The following is a 26,965-nucleotide window of genomic DNA, read 5'->3' on the forward strand; positions in this document are numbered from 1 at the left end:
GCACTCTTTCCAGTTTGACAGCATCTTTCCTATAACATGGTGCCCAGAACTGAACGCAATACTCTAAATGCAACCTCACCAACATCTTACACAACTGCAAGATGACCTCCCAACGTCTATGCTCAATACTGTGACTGATGAGTGCCAATGAGCCGATAGCCTGTTTGACCGCCTTATCTACCTGCGACTTCACCTTCAAGGAACCGTGTACTCCTCGATCCCTATGCTCTACAACCCTCCCCAGATCCCTACCATTCACTGTGTAAGCCTTGCCCATGTTGGGCTTCCCAAAATGCAGCACCTCACATTTCACTGTATAAAATTCCACCAACCATTCCTCAGTCCACCTATCCAAACGATCAAGATCCTGCTGCAAGTTTTGCCAACCAAAGTTGTCTGCCAATTTGAATCCTGAAACATAGGTTGGTTAATCCCTTAATTTACTGAGATATTCTGCTAAATGATGAATGCAGTTTGGTCTCCAAATCTGAGGAAGGACATTATTGCCATAGAGGGAGTGCAGAGAAGGTTCACCAGACTGATTCCTGGGATGTCAGGACTGTCTTATGAAGAAAGACTGGATAGACTTGGTTTATACTCTCTAGAATTTAGGAGATTGAGAGGGGATCTTATAGAAACTTACAAAATTCTTAAGGGGTTGGACAGGCTAGATGCGGGAAGATTGTTCCCGATGTTGGGGAAGTCCAGGACAAGGGGTCACAGCTTAAGGATAAGGGGGAAATCCTTTAGAACCGAGATGAGGAGAACTTTTTTTCACACAGAGAGTGGTGAATCTCTGGAACTCTCTGCCACAGAGGGTAGTTGAGGCCAGTTCATTGGCTATATTTAAGAGGGAGTTAGATGTGGCCCTTGTGGCCAAGGGGATCAGAGGGTATGGAGAGAAGGCAGGTACGGGATACTGAGTTGGATGATCAGCCATGATCATATTGAATGGCGGTGCAGGCTCGAAGGGCCGAATGGCCTACTCCTGCAATTTCTATGTTTCTATGTTTCTATGACACATTGACATAAGCACACTGCTATAAAGCAACATCCACACGTTTAATGTCAGTATCTATATCAGATCTGATATTTCATTGGGCACATCTTCAGCAAATCTCAAGCAAAGATTTTATGCATTGTTAGATAGCTACGTTAAATCATTGCCATTTATCATCAGATGCCAAGTGTAGTCATTTATATATGATGGAGGAAAAATATGTTAAAGTTTCCATCGTTAATTCAGTTAGCTACATCCACTAATGTACAGGCAGGGCCCTTTATCATTTATCAGTTTGACCCATGCACATCTCACACTGTTCCTGGAGACGGCTGGTTGAGCCATGCTGACTTGTGGTCTTGGTGGAATGAAGAAACCAATGAGCTTACATTCATTCTTTGAGTCAGCTCAGCTTGAATAGCAATGCTCTCTTCACTTTTTAATCCACACAAGACACTGCATTTTCTGCTTCTTCAGTTCTCAACTCATACCTGAAATTGACCACATTCTTGTCAAGTGAGGATGGACATCTTGTGTTGAAACTGGAACTAAACCTTTCAAAAAGTGCAATTAAGAGATTCACTTAGCGCCTAATGGAGATTAAAAGCTTATAATGGAAGATACTGACTTACGTTGGCATGCTAAGCACATTCCATGAAGTAAAGAATGCAAAATTCATGCTGAGTTCTTCAATATAATTGCACAAGAATTTCATAATGTACCCAGTGTGATCCTCTTTTCCCTTGCACAGCTCAAGTGTCAGCCGTGACCACTTGGAAGGTTGTTCTACTTCTGAAACTCAACAACCTGAGCTCCTGGAACCTGTTGAACTGGTTCGGCTGTAGTATTGAAGCTGGGTACCAAAAATATATAATCTGTGTTAAAAGTTGTTTCTTTTATCACAACCTTCTTTTTCAATGAAATTCATGTTCATAAGTGATAAGAGCAGAATTAGGCCATTTGGCCCATCAAGTCTACTCTGCCATTCAAACATGGCTGATTTAACTCTCCCCCTCAACCCGATTCTTCTGCCTTCTTCCCATAACCCTTGACACCCGTACTAGACTTGGAATAGACTTGATGGGCCGAATGGCCTAATTCAGCACCTACCACTTATGAAGTTAATCAAATTATCCATGTCCTTGGGCATACTTAAATTAAATAAAGCCTCATCAAATTTTCATAATACAAAGTCAGACTTATGAGATCATGCTTTTTATATCTGTGCAAATGATTAATCCGTACGCTAAGCCACAACAGATTCCTTGTATGAAAGCATCCATCATCTTGAGTGAGAGAAGTATGATCAGCAGAAAGTGGTTGAATAGATTTCACTGACTCTGTGGAATGTTAACCAATACCTAACAGGCAAAAATAATTAACAAAAGATAGGAACAAAATTCTGGAGTAACTCGCTGGTGGCAGCATCTCTGGAGAGAAGGAATGTATCAGGTCGAGACCTTTCTTCAGACTCAGAGTCGGGGGAGAAGGAGTCTAGAGAAATGGAAGGGTAAGGTGTGAAAAGGACAGATCAAAGCAGACGGTGATCAAGGAAATGTAGAATAGTTCATTGTTGGCTGAGGGGAAGCTGACAACGAGGCATACAAACAGTAAAATTAATCAGGAGGACAGTGAAACTAGTCGGAGAACTAGGGTGGGGGTGGGAAGATGAGAGAGGGAAAACAAGGGTTACTTGAAGTTAGAGAAATCAACATTCAAATTTTGAACGACAGAAGTAATTTTATTTACTGACCTGACTGACCAATGGATTTGTTTTACTTTCCGTATTAAAAGTTATAAAGTTATTCTTTTTTATAATTATGAAGAACTAATTTTAAGTTAGCTAGACACAAAATACTGGAGTAACTCAGCGGGACAGGCAGCATGTTTGGAGATAAAGAATGGGTAACACTTCGGGTCGAGGCCCTTCTTCAGACTGATTTTAATCAATTAACTAATTTTACGTTACTCTGACTGAGATGTGAAAAATTTGCTGATAAAGTCACGTTTAATGTGCATGTCGTTATCAGTGTGCAAAAGCAGTATTATCTGGTGGATAAAATACATTTTGCTGGGCAATATTCAGTACCTGTCTCACTAAAAACAGGAACTTGCCTTCAGCTTCCCAGGGATTTGAAAATTAACCTATTATCTCCCAGTTAAAACAAATTAAATTTAGTATAGAAGGTCTGGGCTGGAATTCATCGAAAATTCATGTGAAAATTCTGTTAATATTCCTGCAATATCATCCAACTTTTCCAATGTAGAAAGTGAAAAACTGAAACTGTGAAGACTCAGTCCTGCAGGTAATAAATTGTTCCACACGATTGAGAAATCAAATACTAAAGTGTGGAAACAGGCCCTTCGGCTCAACTTGCCCACACCCACCAACATGTCCCAGCTACACGAGCCCCACCAGGCCGTTTTGGCCCATATCCCTCCAAACCTGCCCTATCCATGTACCTGTCTAACTGTTTCTCAAATGTTGGGATAGTCCCTGCCTCAACTACCTCCTCTGGCAGCTTTGGGTTAAAGTACGAGAGGAAAGGTTTTCAGCTTTTTCACACAGAGGATGGTGCAGAAAGAACTGCCAGAGGAAGTGGTTGATGTATGTGCCACAACAATATGTAAAAGACACTTTGATAGATATATGGTTAGGAAAAGATTGAAAGAGGTGTATGAAAAATGGAACCAACATGGATGGACATTTATGCTCAGCATGGACCAGTTGGGCCGAAGAACCTTTTCCCATGAGACCTGCTAATACAAAGATAATTTATATCTGCGCCCGCTGCATACACACATCAGGTGTTGTCATTGTTTCACATCTTCCAATATCTCCAGTTCAATTCTGCTCCAGATTTACTAAGGGAAAAGTTACAAAGTTAATGTTTCTGGTGAATGTTCTAACGACTGAAGATCCTGACATCACGCTTAAGAAAGGTTTTGGACTATTTCCTTTTGTTGGACACCTCCCTCCCGAGGAAATGATTATTCTGCTGCTGACAAAAATATACATGTAACATAGAAGAACTAAGACGGCAAAAAATGTCAATAAGGATTAGTGAAGTCTAGATCATTTAATAATACCTATCAACACATGGGCACCAGATTTTCAATGCAAAAGTAAAAACTAATGCCAATGCCCTGCTTCCTATCCATAGACCTGTCAGCTCTAAGTCACGGCACTCAAAGGAGAAAGAGTCCAACTGGCTTTTGATACTATAGTTAGCACAAAAAGTTTGTCGTATAATTGAATCTTGACAGCAATGTTTATTGCCTGGTGCATGGACAGTTGACAATGAGCACGGAAAAGAAAAATGGAGATATTAGATCATATTTTGTTCAGATGCCACTTAAAATACTATCTGGCAGCAGGAGTACTGCCAGAAACTCTTGCCTAAAAAAATCATGGTTGAACAGCTTGATCGTCATATCATCATGTTGCACTCTGCCGCTGGAATCCATTTTGTTGAAGTCAACAAAATCAAATTGTGAAGCAAACGACAAGGTGTTGCCAATTTGGCATGTTTTGCCCGACTGACTGGGGATAAATTTCTCCCAATCTTATTTCCTGCCGATTTATTAAATGTGGAACAAATTAGTCCACTTAATTTCAGAATTATCGTGCAGCTGACTGATCTGGAGAAGTAGAAATAAGGAAGAGCAGATGCTGGTTAATGCACAAAAAAAACACAAAGTGCTGGAGTTTCAGTTTAGTTTATTGTCACGTGTACCAGGGTATAGTGAAACGCTTTTGTTGTACTCAGCAGGTCAGGAGAGGTGGCGTTTCAGGTTGAGACCCTTTTTCAGACTGATTGCAGGGGGAGAAGAAAACTAGAAGAGGAGAGAGGCAGGACAAAACATGGCAGTAGATACTCAGAGAGGGAGCTGTGAAAGAGGGTCTCGCAGAACTCATCTCAGAGAGGAGGGGAACGTCTCCAAAGTAGGCATACCTGGAGGAGATTGAGCAATCAAAATGTAGAAACAAGAACTGTAGATGTTGGTTAAGAATCTGGATTTGGAAGAATATATTTTGAAAGAAATGCTGAGGACGTTTTAAATGTTCTTTGGATAAATGGACAGTTAATAAACCAAATTGGTATCTTTAGCTTTACAAATAGAGTCATAGTGTAAAATGTAATCCTCTGTTGCCTGAATTAAACTTGCAATGATGTCCATTGATCTGCGCTTTATAACATTATTCCACTGAATTCGATTGAGTTACATTTCAGGTAAAATAAAGGTTTTGGATTGTTCTCTGTTGGACACCACCCACCAGAGGAAATAATTTATATCTATTATGCTACTGTCTAAATATCATCATGTGTTACATTGCTCGGTTGTGCACAACTGAGGACAGATTTTTACTGCGGAGTGCAAAATAAATAATACTTTTGCAAATCTTTATAAAGTATTAGTTTGGCTTCAGCATGAGTAATGTGGCCATCTCTGGGGACTCTGCTTCAGGCAGGAAGTCAAAGCTTTGGAGAGAAAAAATGAATTACATCTGGGAAAAGAGATTTCAGTGATGCAAAGAGAAGCTGGGATTGTTCTTGGAGAAGTTTTAAGTAAGGCATAATAAAAGTGTCAAAATAATAAAGTCCGATGATAAATAAGAACAAATTGTTTCCACTGGAATGAGAGTTGCTAACAGAAGCACATAAATTTAATAACTGAAAAAAATTGAGATAACTATTTATAAACCATGTTATGATATTCAATTCCAAATTTAAAATATGAGCGCGGGGAGCTGAGATTCCCCCAAGGCGGGAGTTTGATCGCCCCGATGTGGAGGACTGGACCGCCGGTTACGGGAGCCAAGATCACCCCAACAACGGGATGTTTTCGTGTGCTGGGCTGAATGTCCTAATTCAGCTCCTATAACTTGTGAGCAGGCCTTTTGACCCAACGTGCCCACGCCAACCAAGATGCGCCATGTATGTACACCAGTCCAGCCCGCCTGCATTTGGCCCAAATCCCTCTAAACAATTGCTGTCCAAATGTATTTATAGACCCGCCTAAAAGTCGCCAAGAAGCACAATCCATGGTTATGAGAGGTAAACGATCAGCATTTTGCTGTACAAACATAGAAACACAGACAAAATAGGTGCAGAGGAGTAGGCCATTCGGCCCTTCGAGCCAACACCACCATTCAATGTGATCATGGCTGATCATCTAAAATCAGTACCCCGTTCCTGCATTCTCCCCGTATCCCTTGATTCCTTTAGCCCTAAGAGCTAAATCTAACTCTCATTTGAAAACAAAGGAGATAAAGGACCAGAAATAGGTGTTTTTGTGTAAATCAGCAACTGCCGTTTACTTACACGACGCCACGGTCACGTGCCGCGAGGGGGGGGGGGGGGGTCGGTGATGTCTGGTCACGTGCCACGGGCGGGGGGGTCGGTGATGCCTGGTCACGTGCCGCGGGCGGGGGCGGGGGGGTCGGTGATGTCTGGTCACGTGCCATGGGCGGGGGGGGGGGGTCGGTGATGTCTGATCACGTGCCATGGGCGGGGGGGGGGGGGTGCCATGGGCGGGGGGTCGGTGATGCCTGGTCACGTGCCGCGGGCGGGGGGTCGGTGATGTCTGGTCACGTGCCATGGGCGGGGGGGGGGGGTCGGTGATGCCTGGTCACGTGATGTCTGGTCACCGCGGGCGGGGGGGGGGGTCGGTGATGCCTGGTCACGTGCCACGGGCGGAGGGAGGTGAGAACGCACGGGGCGCAGGCCCCTGTGACGTCAGCGGCTGCATGGCGGCGCCATTGCTGGCAGGCGGGTGAGGCGACTCGAGGCGCGGCGGTGTCGGTGTCGGTGGTTGCGGACGAGGATTGACCGACCTGTGGGGGCCACGTTGGCCCTGCTGACGGTAGGGTAACATCGCCTCAACAATCCCCACGGGCCGCTCCACCCCGCTCCGCCGCTGACTCGGCCATTCCCTGAGGTGAGTTGTAGCGGGAGGTGGAGGGCCTGTCCCGGGAAGGCCCCGCGGCGACTCTCCACTACTGGGCTTTATACACGGAGTCGAGGATTGTATTTCAATAATTTCGTCGTGTTTTGGTGAAGGGGGAGTTTTATTCGCCGCCTGAGGTGAGTTTCGGGGGGCGGGGGGGAGTGGACCCTCGTGCTCTCTCCTTCCCGCGCTCGCAGGCCGCAGTCGCTCCGCGTGTTGTTAAACTGTGAGGTGGGAATAGCGGGTCAGGCTCGGGAATAAGGCGAAAGTAGTTGGAATTCTGAAACTAAACTGTCTTAAGTGGTTATGTTTTCAATTGTTGAAAATAAACTCTGATCTTAAGGTTCAGCTTCATACCAACAAGGTTCTTGAGGCAGCATCTCTGGAGAGAAGGAATGGGTAACGTTTTGTCACAAAAACTCCCTCTTCCCTCTCTCGTTGGATTGAAGATACAAAAACTGGAATGCACATGCTTTCCTGCTGTTATCAGACTACAGAATGGTCCTCTAATAAAATCAGTAATCCCAGTCTTCCAATCTACCACATTGGGGAACTTGTACTTTTTTAATCTGCACTTTCTTTGTCACTGTAACACTAATGCTCTAACATCATATTCTGCACATTGGTATTTTTCTCTTTGCACTACCTGCTGTACTTGTATGTGGCTTGATTGTACTTGTGTACAGCATGATTTGACTGACTAGTATTGCAAACAAAGTTTTTCACTGTATCTTGCTACACATGACAAAAATACGTGGGAAGCCCGACGAGCTGTGGCCTTATCCCAACGGCAGGCCTGGCTCATCCACCATGAAACTGAGAACTCGCCCGGAGATGGAAGCAATGGGGGAGAGGATGGAGGGACTGGACAGGGAAGTGGGCACTAGACAAAAGGCCCCATGGTAAGAAGAACCTGGGGGTCTTACCTTCTCTGCCCTCGAGGTCGTCTGCTTTAAGTGCTCCCTGGAGAACAAGGGTTGAAGAGGAGCTCGACTGGAATGGAGCAACAGCTGCAGCTGGGACTGTAAAATGGTCCCCCTTGCACATAGACTCAGTGGGCTGATCTGTACTAACTGGTTGTACTTATGTATGGTAATAGGTTTGCTCAGCTGTATGCAAAAAAGTATTTTGCTCTACTGTTCTACACGAAATAAAGAAACCGTTGAACGTGTTGACTATTTCTCCTGAACTGAGATGACAATTAATAATCAACCTGTATAATAATCTAGCATAATATAATGGCATATTTACTTTTCAAACGGGCATTAGTGTACCAGAAGGGTCCTCACCAAAATCCAGTGGTTTCATGATCCTCCTCATCTCCTTCCTAAAGAAATGTCCTTTAATTCTGAGATATGTCCTCTGGTCCTAGACTCTCCCACTAATGGAAACATCCTCTTCACATCCACTCTATTCAGGCAAATCTTATCATAGTGCAAATCCTAACCTAATCTCAAGCTAATACATATCAGATGTGCTTTTTTAAAATAAATGTATTATTTTCTGTTCTGTATAAATTGTTTAATTTCTTTCTTGAACAGGAAAGTGTCAGTATGGCAACATCTGCGGATAAAAGCCACAGTACGATGTGGGCAAGATTTCATAGCGAATCAGCAAGTAGGGTTGTGAAATTATTGAGAAAAAGTAAAAGTATGGATACACTACTGCAATCCACCAACTGGATACTAAAAGATATTCCAGATTATGATATAGTTGAAACTTTACTCCCTTCATCTCTACCAATGGCGCCACTTACAAAATGGGAGGTTCTGCTCCATCAGCACGGAGAAGACCATTTTTTGGAATCAAGAAGGAAATTGACAACTAGCAGCAGCTGTCCATCGCTTGTGTACAGGCTGGAAGCATCTGTTTGTGAAGTACATAGTGTCGTTCAATCTCGTTCTGAAGGTTAGATGAAGATTTAGCCTTTATTGTAGTAAGAAATTACCCCACCTGTTAGTAACAATTAGGCACAAGCTCATGGGACAAAATGGTTTATTGCATTACACAGGATTATGTCCATTATAGATTGGAGCTTGATAATTGTTATTTTCGCCCTATTTGTGTGTGTTCTTTGCCTGACAATAAGTCGGTCCTCTCGAGCGACTGATCTGACTTAACCTTTATGCACTCATTAATGCAGATAATTCTGTGTTGATTCAAAATAATTACATTGAAATAAATAAAAACATGGATATCTACAAGTCAATAGATATCTGAATTGGCATGACTCTGGTGCAATTTAACCTATTGCTTGTATTTCACAGAAATTCCAAGTGTTACCAATCAACCTGAAGCTGTTTCATGTGAGGAAACGAATCAGTAAGTTGAAACTTTAATTCGGGGACATGTGTACGGTGTTGGTCATTACACACACGCACACTAACCACCCTCCACACACACACACACACTAAACCCCCCTTTCCAGTTTGCAAGGGTATTAACATTTGCTCATTCAATTGCAAATGATACAGATTGGGGAATGACTCAATAATGAGAAGTGCAACAGGTTCCTAGAGGGCATAATAAACTTGAAGAATTGGCAACAATTAGTCAGCGGATAAGATTCTTCATTTTGGACATGGAGACAATGCAAATGGTTGCAAATAATATCTTTAAGGATGATACAAGAAATAAGAGTATAAATATCAGGAAAGAATGAACTAACTTTTGAGAAAAGTCTATGAAGTAACCTAGTCAAACTCTTTAAAATTGAGAGGAGAAGATGCAGGGAGTGGTATGTTTTAAATGGGTAGAGAAAACAGAAAAATAAATAGTTGATAAAAGATGTACGTTGTGACTAATAGAGGCCATTCACCACATTAACTCCATACTAGTCTCTAGACTGATGCAATCAGTCCTATGCTTCCATTCTACATAGTCCATGTTTATTTCAACTGCCAACCTAATTTCCAGTGGAAATTACTGAATATCTGCATAAACCTGCCTCAAAGATATGTTTCACTTGTCACAGCAGCATGTTATTCAAGAATGAGATATGTTATTCACATTCCACATATCAGAGTACTCTTATTCAGGAGTTAGTATTAAATGTTTTTGTTAACATTGCAAATTAAGAAAGACAGGAACCAGCATTGCTTGTTATCTGTATTTCTACGATCTTAAAAGGTCAGCTTGTCATACTTTGTTAACAAAAGTTATCTGTCTCCAGGTTAGCTGACCTGAATGCCTTTACTATGGAATCAGTACAACGTACAGATGATGACAGTAAAATGCCAGATCAGAATGATGAGTTTTTCTCTTGGGCATTGGAGAGGTAAAGTTGGCTTCATGTCTGTGGCTTTTCTCACTGTTAAGAAAACTTCCATATAGAATGGCGTTGACTATAATGACTGAGGAACTGTGCACCAGGGCAGATAAATAAAATCTGTTGTTCGCATCCCTCCCTATAATATCTTGGCCGAAACTTTAATTCTGTTTTCCCTAATCCTTGTTTCATCAACAGTTTCTTTTGTCTTTTTTAAAATTTTAATGTGTGTTAAAAGTCTGTAAATGTTCTCCGGTTTGTTTTATGTGCGGGGAGGGAGTCGGTGAGACTTTTTTTCAGTTTCTTACCTTGCCGGAGATGCAATTATTTTCCGGGTCGCATGTCCGGCTGATCTGCGGATATCATCGATGGAGCTGGAAACCTCCTCGGACTGACTTTGGGCCCCACCGCGGGGTGTGGAATTAACATCGGCTCCGATCCCTTGCCTGGGATCGCTCCAACCGCGGGCCTGCAGACTACATCGGGAGCTCGCAGTCTCCGGAGAGGCCGAGTCGGAAGCTCCTACGGCGCAGAGGCTCGACCAGCCCTGACGCGGGGTCCGATCGCCGGTGCGGAGGAGCTGACATCCGCCCCGATGCAAGAGCTGATCGCCCCGATGAGAAGGGCCCAAACGCTGCCGGCTACGGGGGGTCAAGATCGTTCTGTCAACAGAGGGCTCAAGGTCCTTGAAGATGCCCCATTGTTCCATTTAATTTATTCTTGTTGCTTTTCATCCATTTTACATCCATGGGTCCTGTCCTGTCCAATTGAAATTTGGTCTTTCCCGGTTTAAAAATCTACTTTAATTAGATTTCATTAAATTACTACATCAAAAGCTTATGAAGCGTTGATCTCAGTTACTGATTCTGGTTCTGGTTGATTACTGCGCAAATACCTCAAAGACGATGTGTTGTCCCACTATGTCCTTGCCACTTCATTATCAAGCAGCAGTTCCAAAATGTCTATTTCCTAAATAGACGAAGAACATATATTGGTCAAGAATCACAGATGTGATAATTAAAAAAGTGTCTGCTAGTCCTTTATATGTAGAATCTAATATAACAACTTCAGTCTTGTGCTTTACTGTTCTGCCGTCCCTTGCTTTATAATGAACTGCACTCCTTCAATGTGTTGCTAGTCTTCCACTATCCTCATGGTCCTTCAAGTTTATTTCAACTGCTAGTCTAATTTTCAGTGGAAATTACTGGCTTTCTTACCCCTCCCCCGCCCCCAATCAGTTTGCAGACGGGTCCTGGCCCAAAATGCCACCTAGATACCAGAGATACTGCCTGACCCTCTGAGTTACTTCTGCGCTTTGTGTCCTTCTGAGCATTTCTCAACTGTTCACCAATAATTAAAGAAAGTCTCTATTCCCTTTTTAAAATCACGTTTCTACATCATTACGATGTCATTTAAATTAATACCTGGACTTTGGTTTGCATGTACCACTGTCTTCTCTCTTTTCTTGATTAATAAAATTCCAGATTATCTCTTTTCCTTCACTGTATTCAATTCTCCCGTTCACCAAATTCTAGATGGTACTCTAGGAACAGTAAAATCCTCTTTGCCTTTGATGTTAAAAGTTGAGTAAGAGTTTCAAAAGTAAATGGAACACACCAGATGGATTTGCATTAATTGAGCTGAGTTTATCAGTTTAGTTTATTCACATGCACCGAGGTACAATGTAAAGCTTTTTGTTGCGTACTATTCAGTCAACGGAAAGACAATAGTGTTGCTACTGTAGCTGTACTGGAGGAAAAAATTATATTATATATACGCATACACACACACAATCATACTGTATGAAAAATAATTGAGATTTACATATAATGAACATAGTTCTATTTCTAGAGCTGAAAGGGCAAATATTAAAGACCGAGGTTTTGAAGAATTTGTGGTGGAAGAAAAGGAAGGATTGATTTTGGAAAATGACTACCTTAGCCCAACGGTGCCTGTTGGTAAACTGGTAAGACTTTTTATCTCTTCCATCTGACCCCACAGTTTTTCCCGTTCACTTTACCTAAATGGGCTGTGTTAACCCCTATTCTGTGCCATACCCCAACTTTCACCAGAAACAAATGTGCTGGGTATTTTCCTCGATTTATCAATGCAATCAAGCATGCGGACCAATCTTGGTTAAATAAGGACATGACAGGAAGGGCACCAGATGTACCTAAAATGAGGCACAAACTTGCCAACGTTACAGCACAGGACTGCATGCATGATAACAGCAAAATAATACGCTATGTAGAGCTAAGTGATACCACAACAAGTAATTACTATTTCCAGCAAGAAAGAACTTAACTACGTACTCTTTACTTTCATTGACATCACGTTTTGAAGAATCCCACAACTTCGACATCCCGGAAGGCACCATTGATCAGAAACTTATTAGCCACATGAATAGTTACAAGTTAACAATGTCAAGATATTAGCAGGTCCAGAGTTGCACCCTAATTTGTGCATTTGTTGTACAAGCTCATAAACTATATTTGCATTTTGCATTCCTTCTGCCGTTTGCCTAATTTGCCCATTTTGTAGAATTTCCAAGAGGCAAGAAAGCATCTCAAGAACTAACCATGACCACTTCTTTTTCATAACGCATAATTTAATGAGAGGTTTTGATGGAAAATTTACCAGTAACAGAACTATGAATGAAATGTGATATAATTATATAACCTTTATGTCATCTAGGGTTTGGAGACGAATGTTAGCATGACATTTTTATTATCTTAAGGTTTTTTTATATGCATGTTATTATATTTCAGTTTAGTTTATTGTCACAGTGAAAAGAATGAGTGATTATTTTTTATTATTCAGGTAACTCAAAGAACAAATGCTGGGCCCGCAGCCATGGAGGAGACTCCAGTAAGTGCTTGCATAACCTGCAACTTTGTTCAGTGTCTGATCAAATGTTTAAAATGAAAAAACACCCTGAGCTACACTTTGGAGTTTAAACTGGGTAGAATTCACCCTTGGAATTTGTTTTTCTTTTAACCTAAGCAAAGAATTTCAGGAAATTTCACATTTCACAGAAATTTCATATTGAAACTAGGAAAATTTGTTTCAATATATTCTGAAATTAAAGAAGATGTATGTTCTCATTTCGGAAATCTAAGTCGGTTACAATCAAAGAATTAATACAATCTGAAATGATTTTTTTCATAAAAAAGATTATCATCCAGATCAAAATAAAATTAATCATATAAAAGTACTTTGTTGTATAATGTGCAAATTAATTTAAATTGATAGATGTGCAAATGAATGATAATAGACAATAGGTGCAGGAGTAGGTCATTCGGCCCTTCGAGCCAGCACCGCCATTCAATGTGATCATGGCTGATCATCCCCAATCAGTACCCCGTTCCTGCTTTCTCCCCATATCCCCTATCTTTAAGAGCCCTATCTAGCTCTCTCTTGAAAGTATCCAGAAAACCGGCCTCCACTGCCCTCTGAGGCAGAGAATTCCAGACTCACAATTCTGTGAGAAAGTGTTTCCTCGTCTCCGTTCTAAATACCTTACCCCTTATTCTTAAACTGTGGCCCCTGGTTCTGGACTCCCCCAACATCAGGAACATGTTTCCTGCTTCTAGCGTGTCCAAACCCTTAACAATCTTATATGTCTCAATAAGATCCCCTCTCATCCTTCTAAATTCCAGAGTATATAAGCCCAGCCGCTCCATTCTCTCAGCATATGACAGTCCCGCCATCCCGGGAATTAACCTTGTAAACCTACGCTGCACTCCCTCAATAGCAAGAATGTCCTTCCTTAAATTAGGGGACCAAAACTGCACACAATACTCCAGGTGTGGTCTCACTAGGGCCCTGTGCAACTGCAGAAGGACCTCTTTGCTCCTGTACTCGACTCCTCTTGTTATAAAGGCCAACATGCCATTCGCTTTCTTCACTGCCTGCTGTACCTGCATGCTTACTTTCATAGACTGATGAACAAGGACCCCCAGATCCCGCTGTACTTCCCCTTTTCCCAACTTGATGCCATTTAGATAGTAATCTGCCTTCCTGTTTTTTATACCAAAGTGGATAACCTCACATTTATCCACACTAAACTTAATCTGCCATGCATCTACCCACTCCCCCAACTTGTCCAAGTCACCCTGCATTCTCATAGCATCCTCCTCATAGTTCACACTGCTACCCAGCTTTGGGTCATCTGCAAATTTGCTAATGTTACTTTGAATCCCTTCATCCAAATCATTGATGTATATTGTAAATAGCTGCGGTCCCAGCACCGAGCCTTGTAGTGCCCCACTAGTTACTGCCTGCCATTCTGAAAGGGACCCGTTAATCCCAACTCTTTGTTTCCTGTCTGTCAACCACTTCTCTATCCATGTCAGCACTCTACCCCCAATACCATGTGCCCTAATTTTGCCCACTAATCTCCCATGTGGGACCTTATCAAATGCTTTCTGGAAGTCCAGATACACTACATCCAATGGCTCTCCCTTATCCATTTTCCTAGTTACATCCTCAAAAAAATCCAGAAGATCAGTCAAGCATGATTTCCCCTTCGTATATCCACGCTGACTCGGACCGATCCTGTTATTGCTATCCAAATGAGCGGCTATTTCATCTTTTATAATTGACTCCAGCATCTGCCCCACCACCAATGTCAGGCTAACTGGTCTATAATTCCCTGTTTTCTCTCTCCCGCCTTTCTTAAAAAAGTGGGATAACATTAGCTACCCTCCAATCCACAGGAACTGATCCTGAGTCTATAGAACATTGGAAAATTATGATGAGAGAAAGGCCATCAGACCTGTTGCTAATCACACAACCTGCAACTTGCTCAATTAAAAATTGAGTAATTTCTGGTTTACTCAACTTATTTTCAGAATATGTTTTCAAATGGGAATGTGCTTTTTATACACATATTTCATTTACAGACAGGAATTAATGACTTCCATTCAGAATATTTTGCTACGATGAAGGAGGTTAGTCATGATTTATTTTACAGATTGTTATGACTGAATTCTACAAATTGTACAAGTATTATTTGCAGTTTTTCACTGTTAAAATCCAATGATTTGCTCTCGGGGTTTAAGGCCTGACATTTAGAAAGCTTGAGCAAGAATGTGAAACTGAAGCAGCACGCTACCTGTTCTGCCTTTCAATGAGATGATGGCTGATTTTTTATTTCGTAATCCATTTTCTATATCATCTCCATAATATCTTGATCCGTTTGATAGCTAAGAATCTTTTGATCTCTTTAAATATGATCATCTTCCAATGTTGACTAGAAAAGTCCAAAATAAACCAATTCATTGTAGGAGAGAGGAGGCAATTTTCAACTTCAGTGCCTAATTGGTAATTTAGTAGATGACAGAGTTTCAAGAATAGAAATCTTTTTGTTTCATCCACATCAACCATCTTCCCAGCCATTGTACAAGTTATTCAATTTTCATTCCATTGATTTCCTCAATGCAATCTGGTAAATGGCTCCCAACTTATTGTCAAGATATTCTTTAAAGCCAGGTTCTGGAGCGCTTTTACTGCTCTTTTATGTTCTGCAGTATATGTAAAACTAAAGTGGGTGGTATCGTAGATAGTGAAGATGGTTATCAAAAATTACAGCGGAATCTTGATCAGTTAGGCAAGTGAGCTGTGCAATGATTAATGGAATTTAATGCAGATAAGTGCAAGGTGCGATCTTAGTGCAATGTATAAGATCACGAGAGGAGTAGATAGGGTGTTTCCACATTTTTACCCAGAGTAGGGCAATCAAGAACCAGAGGCCATGGGTTTAAGGAGAGAGGGTTAGGATTTAATGGGAATCTGAGGGGCAACATTTTCCACACAGTGGGTGGTGGGTATGTGGAATGAGCTGCTAGAGTAGGTAGTTGAGGCATGTACGATGACTACATTTATAAGTTGGACAGGTGAGACTCGTATAGATGGAGCATCTTGGTTGGCAAGGGTGTTGGGCTGACGGAGCTGTTTCCTTGCTGTATAAATCTATGCAGGTGCATGATTCCTTGAAGGTGGAGTCGCACGTAGATAAGGTAGTCAAAAAGGCTTTTGGCACATTGGCCTTCATCAGTCATCTGGGCACCATGTTATAGGAAAGATATTTTCAAGCATGAAAGGGTTCAGAGAAGATTTACGAGGATGTTGCCAGGACTAGAGAGTCTGAGCTATAGGCAGACGTTGAGTAGGCTGGGACTCTATTCCTTGGAGTGCAGGAGGATGAGGGGTGATCTTATAGAAATGTAGAAGATCATGAGAAGAATAGATCGGGTAGATGCACAGAATCTCTTGCCCAGAGTGGGGGAATCGAGGACCAGAGGACACAGATTCAAGGTGAAGGGGAAAAGATTTAATAGGAATCTGAGGATTCACTTTGGGTGGTGGGTGTATGGAACAAGCTGCCATAGGAGGTAGTTGAGGCTGGGACTATCCCAATGTTAGACAGGTACATGGATAGGACAATTTTGGAGGGATATGGACCAAACGCAGGCAGGTGGGACTAGTGTAGCTGGAACATGTTGGCTGGTGTGGGCAAGTTGGTCCGACTACTAGACTCGGCTTGTACTCGCTAGAATTTAGAAGATTGAAGGGGGATCTTATAGAAACTTACAAAATTCTTAAGGGGTTGGACAGGCTAGATGCAGGAAGATTGTTCCCGATGTTGGGGAAGTCCAGAACAAGGGGTCACAGTTTAAGGATAAGGGGGAAATCTTTTAGGACCGAGATGAGAAAAACATTTTTCACACAGAGAGTGGTGAATCTGTGGAATTCTCTGCCACAGAGGGTAGTTGAGGCCAGTTCTTTGGCCATATTTAAGAGGGAGTTAGATGTGGCCCTTGTGGCTAAAGGGATCAGGGGGTATGGAGAAAAGGCAGGTACGGGATACTGAGTTGGATGATCAGCCATGATCATATTGAATGTCGGAGCAGGCTCGAAGGGCCAAATGGCCTACTCCTGCAACTATTTTCTATGTTTCTATGAAGGGCCTGTTTCTACACTGTCACTCTATGACTCTTAAATGTTTTTACCGCCAAATTATTTTCTGTCCTTTCAAATTATTACAGTTTTCAGAAAGTTAAATAAAGAATACAGGAATACTCCTGGGATACAGAATTTAATTTGATGTAATATTGAACATCATCAGTCATTATCTAACCTAGATTGAAAAATTCCACTTAGGGTGGCAGACTGCACAAAGACTAATTCCTTCATGTTTTGTTCTTGGTATAACTTCAAATCTGGTCTGGTCATATATCCATTAAATAAATAGATTCTGAATGATTAGCTGCTATCTTTTTAACTAAATCTGTGCAACAGTTAATGGGCAGAATGCAGGAAAACATGTCCCAAAATCTAGTATGTATTATTACTTCATTTTGAACCAGTTTGTTGGATCCGTCTTGAATGCTGCCATATAAAGTCTCTTTTAATTTATTATTCTAAAAAATGCAATTAGTGGAATAGAACAAAAGTTAGCAGCTTTTGCTGTTGCCCTGCTTCCTCGTACATAACTAAATTTGTCAACATGAACACTTTAAGCTTGCGGTATATTTTATTTTAATTTAGAGTTATTTTGTGCTTCACAGCCTGAATGTAAAGAGATGGTGCCTGGAGTTAATACAAAGTGTGATAATGTTGAGGTAAATGCCAGTTAAAATACTTTATAGATTGTTAGCTGCTTTTCATCTTAAAAAAAAAACTAATCCTTGCTAAAAATCACGACTCTTCTGTTCATTTAACGACCAGTCTACTAGTTTGCTTTTTTCATTTTTAATTCATATGAAATATTAAGATAATGGAAAGTAGTTAATTAGTTTCATGACTGGGTTAGCAAACTGTCGTAGATTAAAGTTATATATGTTTTATAAATGTAAAGATTCAAGTTAATTGAACATAATATTCGTCACATCAGATACTTTGAGATTAGCGTCTGAATTTAGTTATTCTAAGCTCAATTACTGAGCTTCATGGGAGCTGATTATAGCAACAATGGATTCCAAGTTGAGAGCAGACCTGCTGATCTGTATGACTTTATCCTAGTCCAGCATGAAGATCAACTGTATATTTGCGTTAATATTAAGTATATCAGACCAAAACATGTTTTTCAGATGGATCAAGCGTTCCAAAAGATGGAACCAGCTGCAGAACCTGAACATCTTGCACAGGTAAACACGATGATAAGATAAAAAGCTTTTGTATCAGTTTTTCTTCATTCTGCATTTGAATGGTTGATTTTCTTTTAAATGTATGTACTCATCCAGCAGATTACAATTTAGGGAAACACTACAATCTTCCACAGAAGGCAAGATGCAGGTTGTTTTAAATTAAAACAATATTTGGGATAATTCCCTTCACCCCGGGTTATTCCAGGATTTTAACCAAGTGAATTGGAGTAAAGAAAATCTAATGTTTTTTATGTGTACATTTGTGGAGATTGCAGGGCCTTGAAAAAGATCTTTGTATTTTCTTTAGTCACAGGTGAAGTCCCAACGGACTGAAGAATTGTCAATGTTGTTCCTTTGTTTAAGTAGAGATAATCCAGGAAAGTATAGATCAGTGAGCCTCATAATCAGTGGTAAGAAAGGTATTGGAGATAGCACTGCCTTGCACCTTGTCATCCTTTGTATTCTGACAAACAGGTGGAATAATGTGATGTAGATTGACATATAATTCCAACAGCCATAGTAAATATCTGCAATCTAGGTGGCTGGCACAGTTATGATCCAGCCTTTCCCACCTGGTTTAGATCGAGGGTTGTGGCCTTTGTTACATTATCATGTGTTAGTAGGAGGAGGACCTTCCTCCAGTTTAAGTGGAAGTGCTAGTTTTTGTTTGTTGCTTCAGGTACCTGTTGTGGGCAACTTTAACCTGGAAAATAAAGGGAAGTTTGTGTCTGTATGTTTGATCGAGAATTGTATGTGTTACTGAGAAGGCATAGGATATTAGAGATTAATGGCGGGCAGCTGCAGAAATACCTGCAGTGGGTATCTGTAGTTGCGTTTAAAGTTGCCATTAATTAAAGAGAGCTCAAGGTGTCAAAGCACAAACCTGGCAAATCTTGTTAGGTTCTGGATGTGTTTACAGCACTTCCCCAAGGTTTGGAGGCCCTGCTGAAGGCTATCACTGATCAGCTTCCGCCAATTGTATCCCTGCTGTAGAGACCCTTCTAAAGTTTAGTTTATTGTCACGTGTACCGAGGTACAGTGGAAAGCTTTTTTGTTGCGTGCTAACCAGTAAGCAAAAAGACAATACATGATTAGAATCGATCTATTTATAGTGTACACGAACATGATAAGGGAATGACGTTTAAGCTGCTGATAAAGAGAGCATAAATCCTGACCACTTTTCGGCCATAAAGTTGAGCTCTGAAATTGGGAAGAGTGGGTGCACTCCCTCTTTTCCATTAGTTTCCCCCACTACTTGGGAATTAGTTTCATAAGGATTGTAATGATTACCAAACCTAGCATGCAGCAACATGAATTAATTGTGTTAAAGTTGCAAACATTACAGTTTAGCATCAGTCTGATTAGTGGACTGTAGTGATTTTTTTTAAATTGGCCAAAGCTTGACCTGTGAACATAAATTTAAAATGTTTTAAAGACTTTAAAAGATTTCAACAAGTGAAGTTTCATTTTAAAGAAAAAATGACTAAAAAAAAAAAAGAGGAGTTACATTACTTCTCTATTTCAGATTGAAAGCATGGAGTCATTTGAATATTCTTTCACTAAATCTAAAAGAAAGGTAACTATCCGTGCTTGCTGACATTTAAGTACTGCTCATTTATATTTTCATTCTTTTTGTCTTTCAGAAGACTTTTCACATTTTTAATGTATTTGTTCATGGAATGTGGAGCCAGCTTTTTGTTCCTTCCCTGCTTGCCCCTGAACTGGGATGGAGTTAAGAGTTGTGTAGAAAGGAACTGCAGATGCTGGTTTATATTGAAGTGCTGGAGTATACTGAAGTTGGAGTTACTCCAGCACTCTGTGTCTATCTGGGGTTAAGTATTAGTTGGTTGGCTCAATTCATATATCGCCTTGACTGAATAAGTATGGCAGATTTTCTCTTCTGAAAGATGTCTGAACCAGACTGGCTTTAACTATATTGTGCTGAGGCTAGCCATTTTTTAAAGATTCCAGATTAATTTAATTACTTGAATTTAAATTCTACGCATGGCATAATAGGATTCAAGCTCACACCCTGGATTGGTACAGTGGAAGTTATAGTCCTTTCATACAGTTTTGGCTACTTATTGATTCTGATCTCCTGTACTATTCCTGTGGAATTTGCACATTCTCCCTGTGAGCTGTGAATTTCCCCTGGGTGTTCCCATTCCTCCCACCTCCTAAAGATGTGCTGATTGGTACGTTAATTGGCCACTATAAATTACACTCTGTGTAGTTGGATGGCAGGAAAATCGAGGAAGTGTTAATAAACGTGTGTGATAATAGATTACAGGGGGGAAAAAGAAATGGAATGGGATCGCTCTCAGCATGGCAGCAAAGGAGCATTGAGCAGTGGCAAGAGAAATATGACAATCAATGTTCCAGATCCCTCACTTCTGATCCAATAACGAGCTCTGCTCTATTATTCTTGTGTTCACCTGTTTACTTCAAATTAAACAATATTACACTAAACAAAATTTGGATCCCTGAAATATGTTTTAAAATGAACTGAATGGTTGTTTTCAATGTGGATAAGGGTATTAGCACAAGACATCATAGGAGTGCCAGGAAATTGGCTGTTCTATTTATCCTAATGCCTATAAATTGTAATATGCCTTAAAGCTTGAAATAAAAGTTGTGTACAGTGCTTGCTCACTCCCACACAAATGTACCACGGGCCTCTGTCACTCTTTTGGGTTTAAATTGCAAACACCATTAGTACATAATTTAAAAAAAATAAAAAAATTATAGCAAATTTGTAACTCGTTTTTTTTGTTTTTATATAGTCGTATTATGCAGAGGAAGAAATGAAACTTGTGGTGAAGGATAAGGCTGAGGTAACAATTCAAATATTTTAAGCATGATAAAAACAATCAGGAGCCTCTAATATATTTGCAATCATGATAAATCAATAAATCAATTGCGTAAATCTCTAAATTTGTATTTTTGCTATATTTTTCATTATTTTAATTATTTCTCCATAATATTTTGTGAGACGAAAAACTTGCCATTGCTTATCTAAAATGGCTAATGTAATTTAATGTCTTCTAGATTTACATGATTCTTATAAATTTCCCACAATTTTTTTACTTATTTTTTCTGACAGGCATCTTGATTTTAAACTTTAACTGATGTAGGTTACAGTTCCATTAAGCAAACATGAACACTTTTATTTTAATGCAGATCGAGTGCAAGAGCCAACAAACTAAATTTTCTCGAGAGCACTATCAGGTAAGCCTTTCAGGACAGTATCTTGCAACAGTGTGACTCAACCACGGAGGACGCTGGAGCTCAGAAATCACCAAAGATGTCCCTTAGTTGAAAGGCTGAAGCTGTTGCTTTGAGAAGTTAATGAATGACATGGTTTTTAAAGGAAATTAGAGATGAGTGAAATCAAGATAGGACAGCCATTATCTAGAATGTGGTTGCATCGAACAGTAGTTTCAACGCAACATATAAAAACATTGAAATTTTCATTTGGAGTGCCATCAGACTGCTTTGTGACTAGACTAGAATTATTGTTATACATACGCATTGAAGCAATCTACATCATGTATCCCACTGTTGCAGTTGTTTCCACACTGGTTTCTTTTTTAGAAACATTTTTCAATCCATTCTCCATAAGCCTTCAAAGCTAACGACAGTGAAGTATATTCACAATGAACTTGTGATGTGGGGGAAATAAGAGTCAATTAAATGAAATTCTGAATTTTATTTAATTAGGGATTGGACGAGGACATTAAATATTCTGAGGAGCTGTTTGACGAACTCAATGATGATGATGACAGTACTAACCTGTAAGTACCATAATGTCATTTAAGATGTATAAATAAGTGAGCAAAGTTCGAAAGCAATCTTGACTGCACACCACGCCAGAACATATCGTGCCACTGAGTGATACTAGGACAATGCTGTCCATTGGAGCCTTTGAAGAACTGTGGCCAACCATCTACACAACAGCATGATTGTTAGGACAAAATGGTGAGAAGAACAATTGTATTTGAGATAGTAAAATAGGTGCAGGAGTAGGCCATTCGGCCCTTCGAGCCAGCACCAACATTCAATATGATCAAGGCTGATCATCTAAAATCATTACCCCACTCCTACTTTTTCCCTAAGAGCTAAATCTAACTCTGTCTTGAAAACATCCAATGAATTGGCCTCCACTGCCTTCTGTGGCAGAGAATTCCACAGATTCACAACCCTCTGGTAGATTATAAGTGTTTAATCGAGGAGGGAGAGAGAAAAGAGGGAACTATGTACCTGTTAGCCTAAGTAATTGGTAAGAAAAATGCAGGGATTTATATTGAAAGATGAAATAACAGCATTGCAAGAAGAATAATGTGAAATTATTATTTTTGTACCTCAGGGAATTTGTGTTAGACTAATCTTTTGGAGTCTTTGAATAAGTGACATAGAATATATAAGGAAAACGCAGTGGGTGCGGTATATTTTTGGAAGGTTTTCTATGTGGTCCTCGTACAGGAGGTTGATGAACAAGGTGGGCGTATATGGAATTGGAGAGAGTACGCTGATGTCGGTTGAGAAGTTGGTAATCAGATGGAAATCAATAAGTGAGAATATCTTCTCGGTGTAACAGGGCACTGAAGAGTTAGGTGCTTGAGGCCCATCTGTTAGCAATCTATATCAATAATATTGTTGGGGGGGGAAATGTCATAGTTCCATGTTTGCTGACAACACCAAACAAGGTAGGATTATGTGTTGTAAGGGTATAGACTGGGCAGAAGGTGAACCAGCTGAAGGAGAGAGTGGGAACCTGCCTGATGAATTATATATTTCAAAATGGGATCATCCATATAACACAAAAGCAGAATATTTATTAAATGGTGGAGAGATTGGGTCATGTTGATGTTTCAAGGGACCTAGATCAGCTTGTACACAAGTCACTGAAGGCAACATGTAATAGGAGGGCAAATGGCGTTTTAGTCTTGATGACAAGAGTATTTGATTCCAGAAATAAGGAAGTATTATTACGTTTGGAGAGACGTTATCTGGATTATTGAGGCCTGCTTTGGTTTCCTTACCAAAGATTCAATGGACTAGTTTCAGGGATGATGGATTTGCTGCATGAGGACAGTTTAAGTAGACTGGGACTGTACCTTCTAGAGTTTAGAAAAGTGAAAGGAGATCTCATCAGAACTTATAAAAGTCTTGAAGGGTTTAAAAGGTTGGATGCAGGGAGGATGTTTCACTTGACTGAGGGATATTGGACCTGGGACATAGTTTCAGAATAAGGAATAGGCTGAATAAAATGAAACATTTCTTCACTCTGAGGGCTGTGAACCTGGAATCCTCTGCCCTGGTACTGCTGTTGCATTCATTCAAACCTGAGATTGAGAGGTTCTTGGACATAAGAGCCTCAAGAGATTATGGTGACAATGCAGAAAAATGATCTGAATGAAGATCTCAAAGAAGACAGAGCAGGCTGAAAGGGCCATTTGGCCTTTCCTGTTCCTATTAGTTAAGTTATTATTGTGATAATTAAAATAGAATGTCTTTAAATATTAGTCAAATAACCAAACAGCAGCTTCTAGGTTGTTCCATCTTTTGTATACAGCCTCTTTCATCTAAATGCATTGGGAATTTTTACATTTAAAGCTTTTGGGGATCATCTTGTAAGTCTGAGGAAAGTCCTGTGTACTTACTGTATTTAGTTGTGTACTTTTTTTTGCACAATTTTGTGTATTTTTAGGGAGACAAGAACAATGTTGTGCCTACCGTTCTTATGTTGGAGAAGGAGAAATAAGCATGAGAAGGAGCAGAAGGTGAGCTACAGGGAAACTTTTGTTTTTGTAAAATTACCTTTATTTCTTTTAAGTTATTTTATTAAGTATTTATTCCTGTTTGAGTAAGGGTTTGAAATTTCCAGCTAATATATCATTGTGTGCAACAATGCAATAAATCTCTAGTAGAATCAGTATATGATTATTCAGAAATCCTGATGATTTTGCATCTGGTTCGTGGAGTGCAGGTTTTGCTGCTCACTTTCACTTGGGGGGGGGGGGGGGGGGGGGGGGGGGGGGGGGGGGGGGGGGGGGGGGCGGGGGCTATGTTCCATGCTCTCTTTAAACACGTTGGCTCTTTGATTTCCCCGCTACCTTTCACTCACCAGGGCCCCAGTTTCTGCACCTCCTTTTTGTTTAATTTCCTTGAAATTTACCTGGTTTTGCTCCCCACACTTCCTTGAATTTTAAGATAGACACACAAAGCTGGAGTAACACAGCGGGTCAGACAGCATCTCTGAAGAAAAGGAATTGGTGAAGTTTCGGGTCGAGACCCTTCTTCAAACTCGGCCAGAACAGTCATTTATTCCTTTTCTCCTGAGATGCTGTCAGACGCGCTGAGTTACTCACGCTTTTATTATCTATCTTCGATTTAACCAGCTTCTGGAGTTCCTTCCGACATACTTCCTTGAAACTTTATTGGGATCCTGTTTTCGTGTTCCTTTTAACCTTACCAGGCTTACTGAAAACATCATTATTCTACTGGGTAACATCTGATTTTTAAAAAAGTGAAGTAAAATCATGTTCAAGTATTAGTAGCCTGGTCCAGAAAATTAATCCAATAGCCCAGAAAATCTGCTAACCAGTGCCATCAAAGTCTCAACCTTGTCAGATTTTCCGAGGTTTACTATATTAGTATGTAACGTGATTAGTAAGATATCCAATTTCACCTTTAACAGAACCTTTTTGTTTTTCAACAGGGTCCCAACTTCTTTGAAAGATAACTTTGTGCCTGTAGAGAATTGTTAAAATGGAGCGATTGACCTGTTTTATAATAAGTGGAGTTCCACAAAAAAAGTTGTAAATTGTTTTGCTTGTTGATACGTTTAGCTGCTGTGTTATAACTTTTAAGCTAATCTTTAATAAAAACATTATTTCCATAGTACCTGTCACAGCATTTTTTATCTTGTCTCAGGCTATGCTGGTGACTAGCTAGTTTTCAGTGGAACAGTTACTGGTTGAAAACGCATGGGGACTATGAACAAAATGGGATAAACCTTAGGTCGACACAAAATGCTGGAGTAACTCAGCGGGACAGGCAGCATCCCTGGAGAGAAGGAATGGGTGACGATTCGGGTCGAGACCCTTCTTCAGACTGAGGAAGGGTCTCGACCCGAAACGTCACCCATTCCTTCTCTCCAGAGATGCTGCCTGTCCTGCTGAGTTACTCCAGCATTTTGTGTCTACCTTCGATTTAAACCAGCATCTGCTGTTCTTTCCAACACATGTGATAAACCTCATGTTGATACCACATCAGATGAACCGATGGACACTGGGGCTGTTCTTGCACTGTACTATTCTCTAACTTTTCATGCGAGTGAAATCCAGGTTAGCCGGGAAGTGGTGTTAGGTAAATTGAATGGATTAAAGGCCGATAAATCCCCAGGGCCAGATAGGCTGCATCCCAGAGTACTTAAGGAAGTAGCCCCAGAAATAGTGGATGCATCAGTGATAATTTTTCAAAACTCTTTAGATTCTGGAGTAGTTCCTGAGGATTGGAGGGTAGCTAATGCAACCCCATTTTTTAAAAAGGGAGGGAGAGAGAAAACGGGGAATTACAGACCAGTTAGTCTAACGTCGGGAGTTGGGAAACTGCTAGAATCAGTTCTTAAAGATGGGATAGCAGCACATTTGGAAAGTGGTGAAATCATTGGACAAAGTCAGCATGGATTCATGAAAGGTAAATCATGTCTGAAGAATCTTATAGATTTTTTCGTGGATGTAACTAGTAGAGTGGATAAGGGAGAACCAGTGGATGTGTTATATCTGGACTTTCAGAAGGCTTTCGACAAGGTCTCACATAAGATTAGTATACAAACTTAAAGCACACGGTATTGGGGGTTCAGTATTGATGTGGATAGAGAACTGGCTGGCAGACAGGAAGTAAAGAGTAGGAGTAAACGGGTCCTTTTCACAATGGCAGGCAGTGACTAGTGGGGTACCGCAAGGCTCAGTGCTGGGACCCCAGCTATTTACGATACATATTAATGATTTGGACGAGGGAATTGAATGCAACATCTCCAAGTTTGCGGATAACACAAAGCTGGGGGGCAGTGTTAGCTGTGTGGCGGGTGCTAGGAGGCTGCAAGGTGACTTGGATAGGCTGGGTGAGTGGGCAAATGCATGGCAGATGCAGTATAATGTGGATAAATGTGAGGTTATCCACTTTGGTGGCAAAAACAGGAAAGTAGACTATTATCTGAATGGTGGCCGATTAGGAAAGGTAGATGCAACGAGACCTGGGTGTCATGGTACACCAGTCATTAAAAGTAGGCATGCAGGTGCAACAGGCAGTGAAGAAGGCAAATGGTAGGTTAGCATTCATAGCAAAAGGATTTGAGTATAGGAGCAGGGAGGTTATACTGCAGTTGTACAGAGTCTTAGTGAGACCACACCTGGAGTATTGCGTACAGTTTTGGTCTCCTAATCTGAGGAAAGACATTCTGGCCATAGAGGGAGTACAGAGAAGGTTCACCAGACTGATTCCTGGGATGTCAGGACTTTCATATGAAGAAAGACTGGATAGACTCGGCTTGTACTCGCTAGAATTTAGAAGATTGAGGGGGGATCTTAT

The 26,965-nt window shown here is 40.7% G+C and overlaps 1 protein-coding gene across 4 annotated transcripts; it reads left to right on the top strand.

The window, feature by feature from the left end:
* The first annotated feature begins 6,736 nt into the window (after positions 1-6,736).
* Positions 6,737-25,267, top strand: LOC129712142 (uncharacterized). Of its 4 annotated transcripts, XM_055660362.1 has the most exons (15): positions 6,738-6,943; positions 8,494-8,860; positions 9,220-9,274; positions 10,125-10,229; positions 12,072-12,186; positions 13,041-13,088; positions 15,125-15,172; positions 17,792-17,845; positions 18,314-18,370; positions 19,896-19,946; positions 21,154-21,204; positions 21,551-21,598; positions 22,091-22,164; positions 24,081-24,153; positions 25,092-25,267. In XM_055660362.1, exons 2-15 carry the CDS (start codon positions 8,506-8,508, stop codon positions 25,113-25,115), a joined length of 1,158 nt encoding a protein of 385 aa, XP_055516337.1. In that variant the 5' UTR covers positions 6,738-6,943; positions 8,494-8,505; the 3' UTR covers positions 25,116-25,267. The 4 variants fall into 4 exon arrangements, with proteins under 4 accessions (XP_055516338.1, XP_055516337.1, XP_055516339.1 ...); XM_055660363.1 differs by lacking the exon at positions 19,896-19,946 and having other exon boundaries at positions 6,737-6,943; XM_055660364.1 differs by lacking the exon at positions 10,125-10,229.
* Positions 25,268-26,965: the final 1,698 nt, after the last annotated feature.

The sequence above is a fragment of the Leucoraja erinacea genome, chromosome 31, assembly GCF_028641065.1.
Source record: "Leucoraja erinacea ecotype New England chromosome 31, Leri_hhj_1, whole genome shotgun sequence".
Taxonomy (NCBI): domain Eukaryota; kingdom Metazoa; phylum Chordata; class Chondrichthyes; order Rajiformes; family Rajidae; genus Leucoraja; species Leucoraja erinaceus.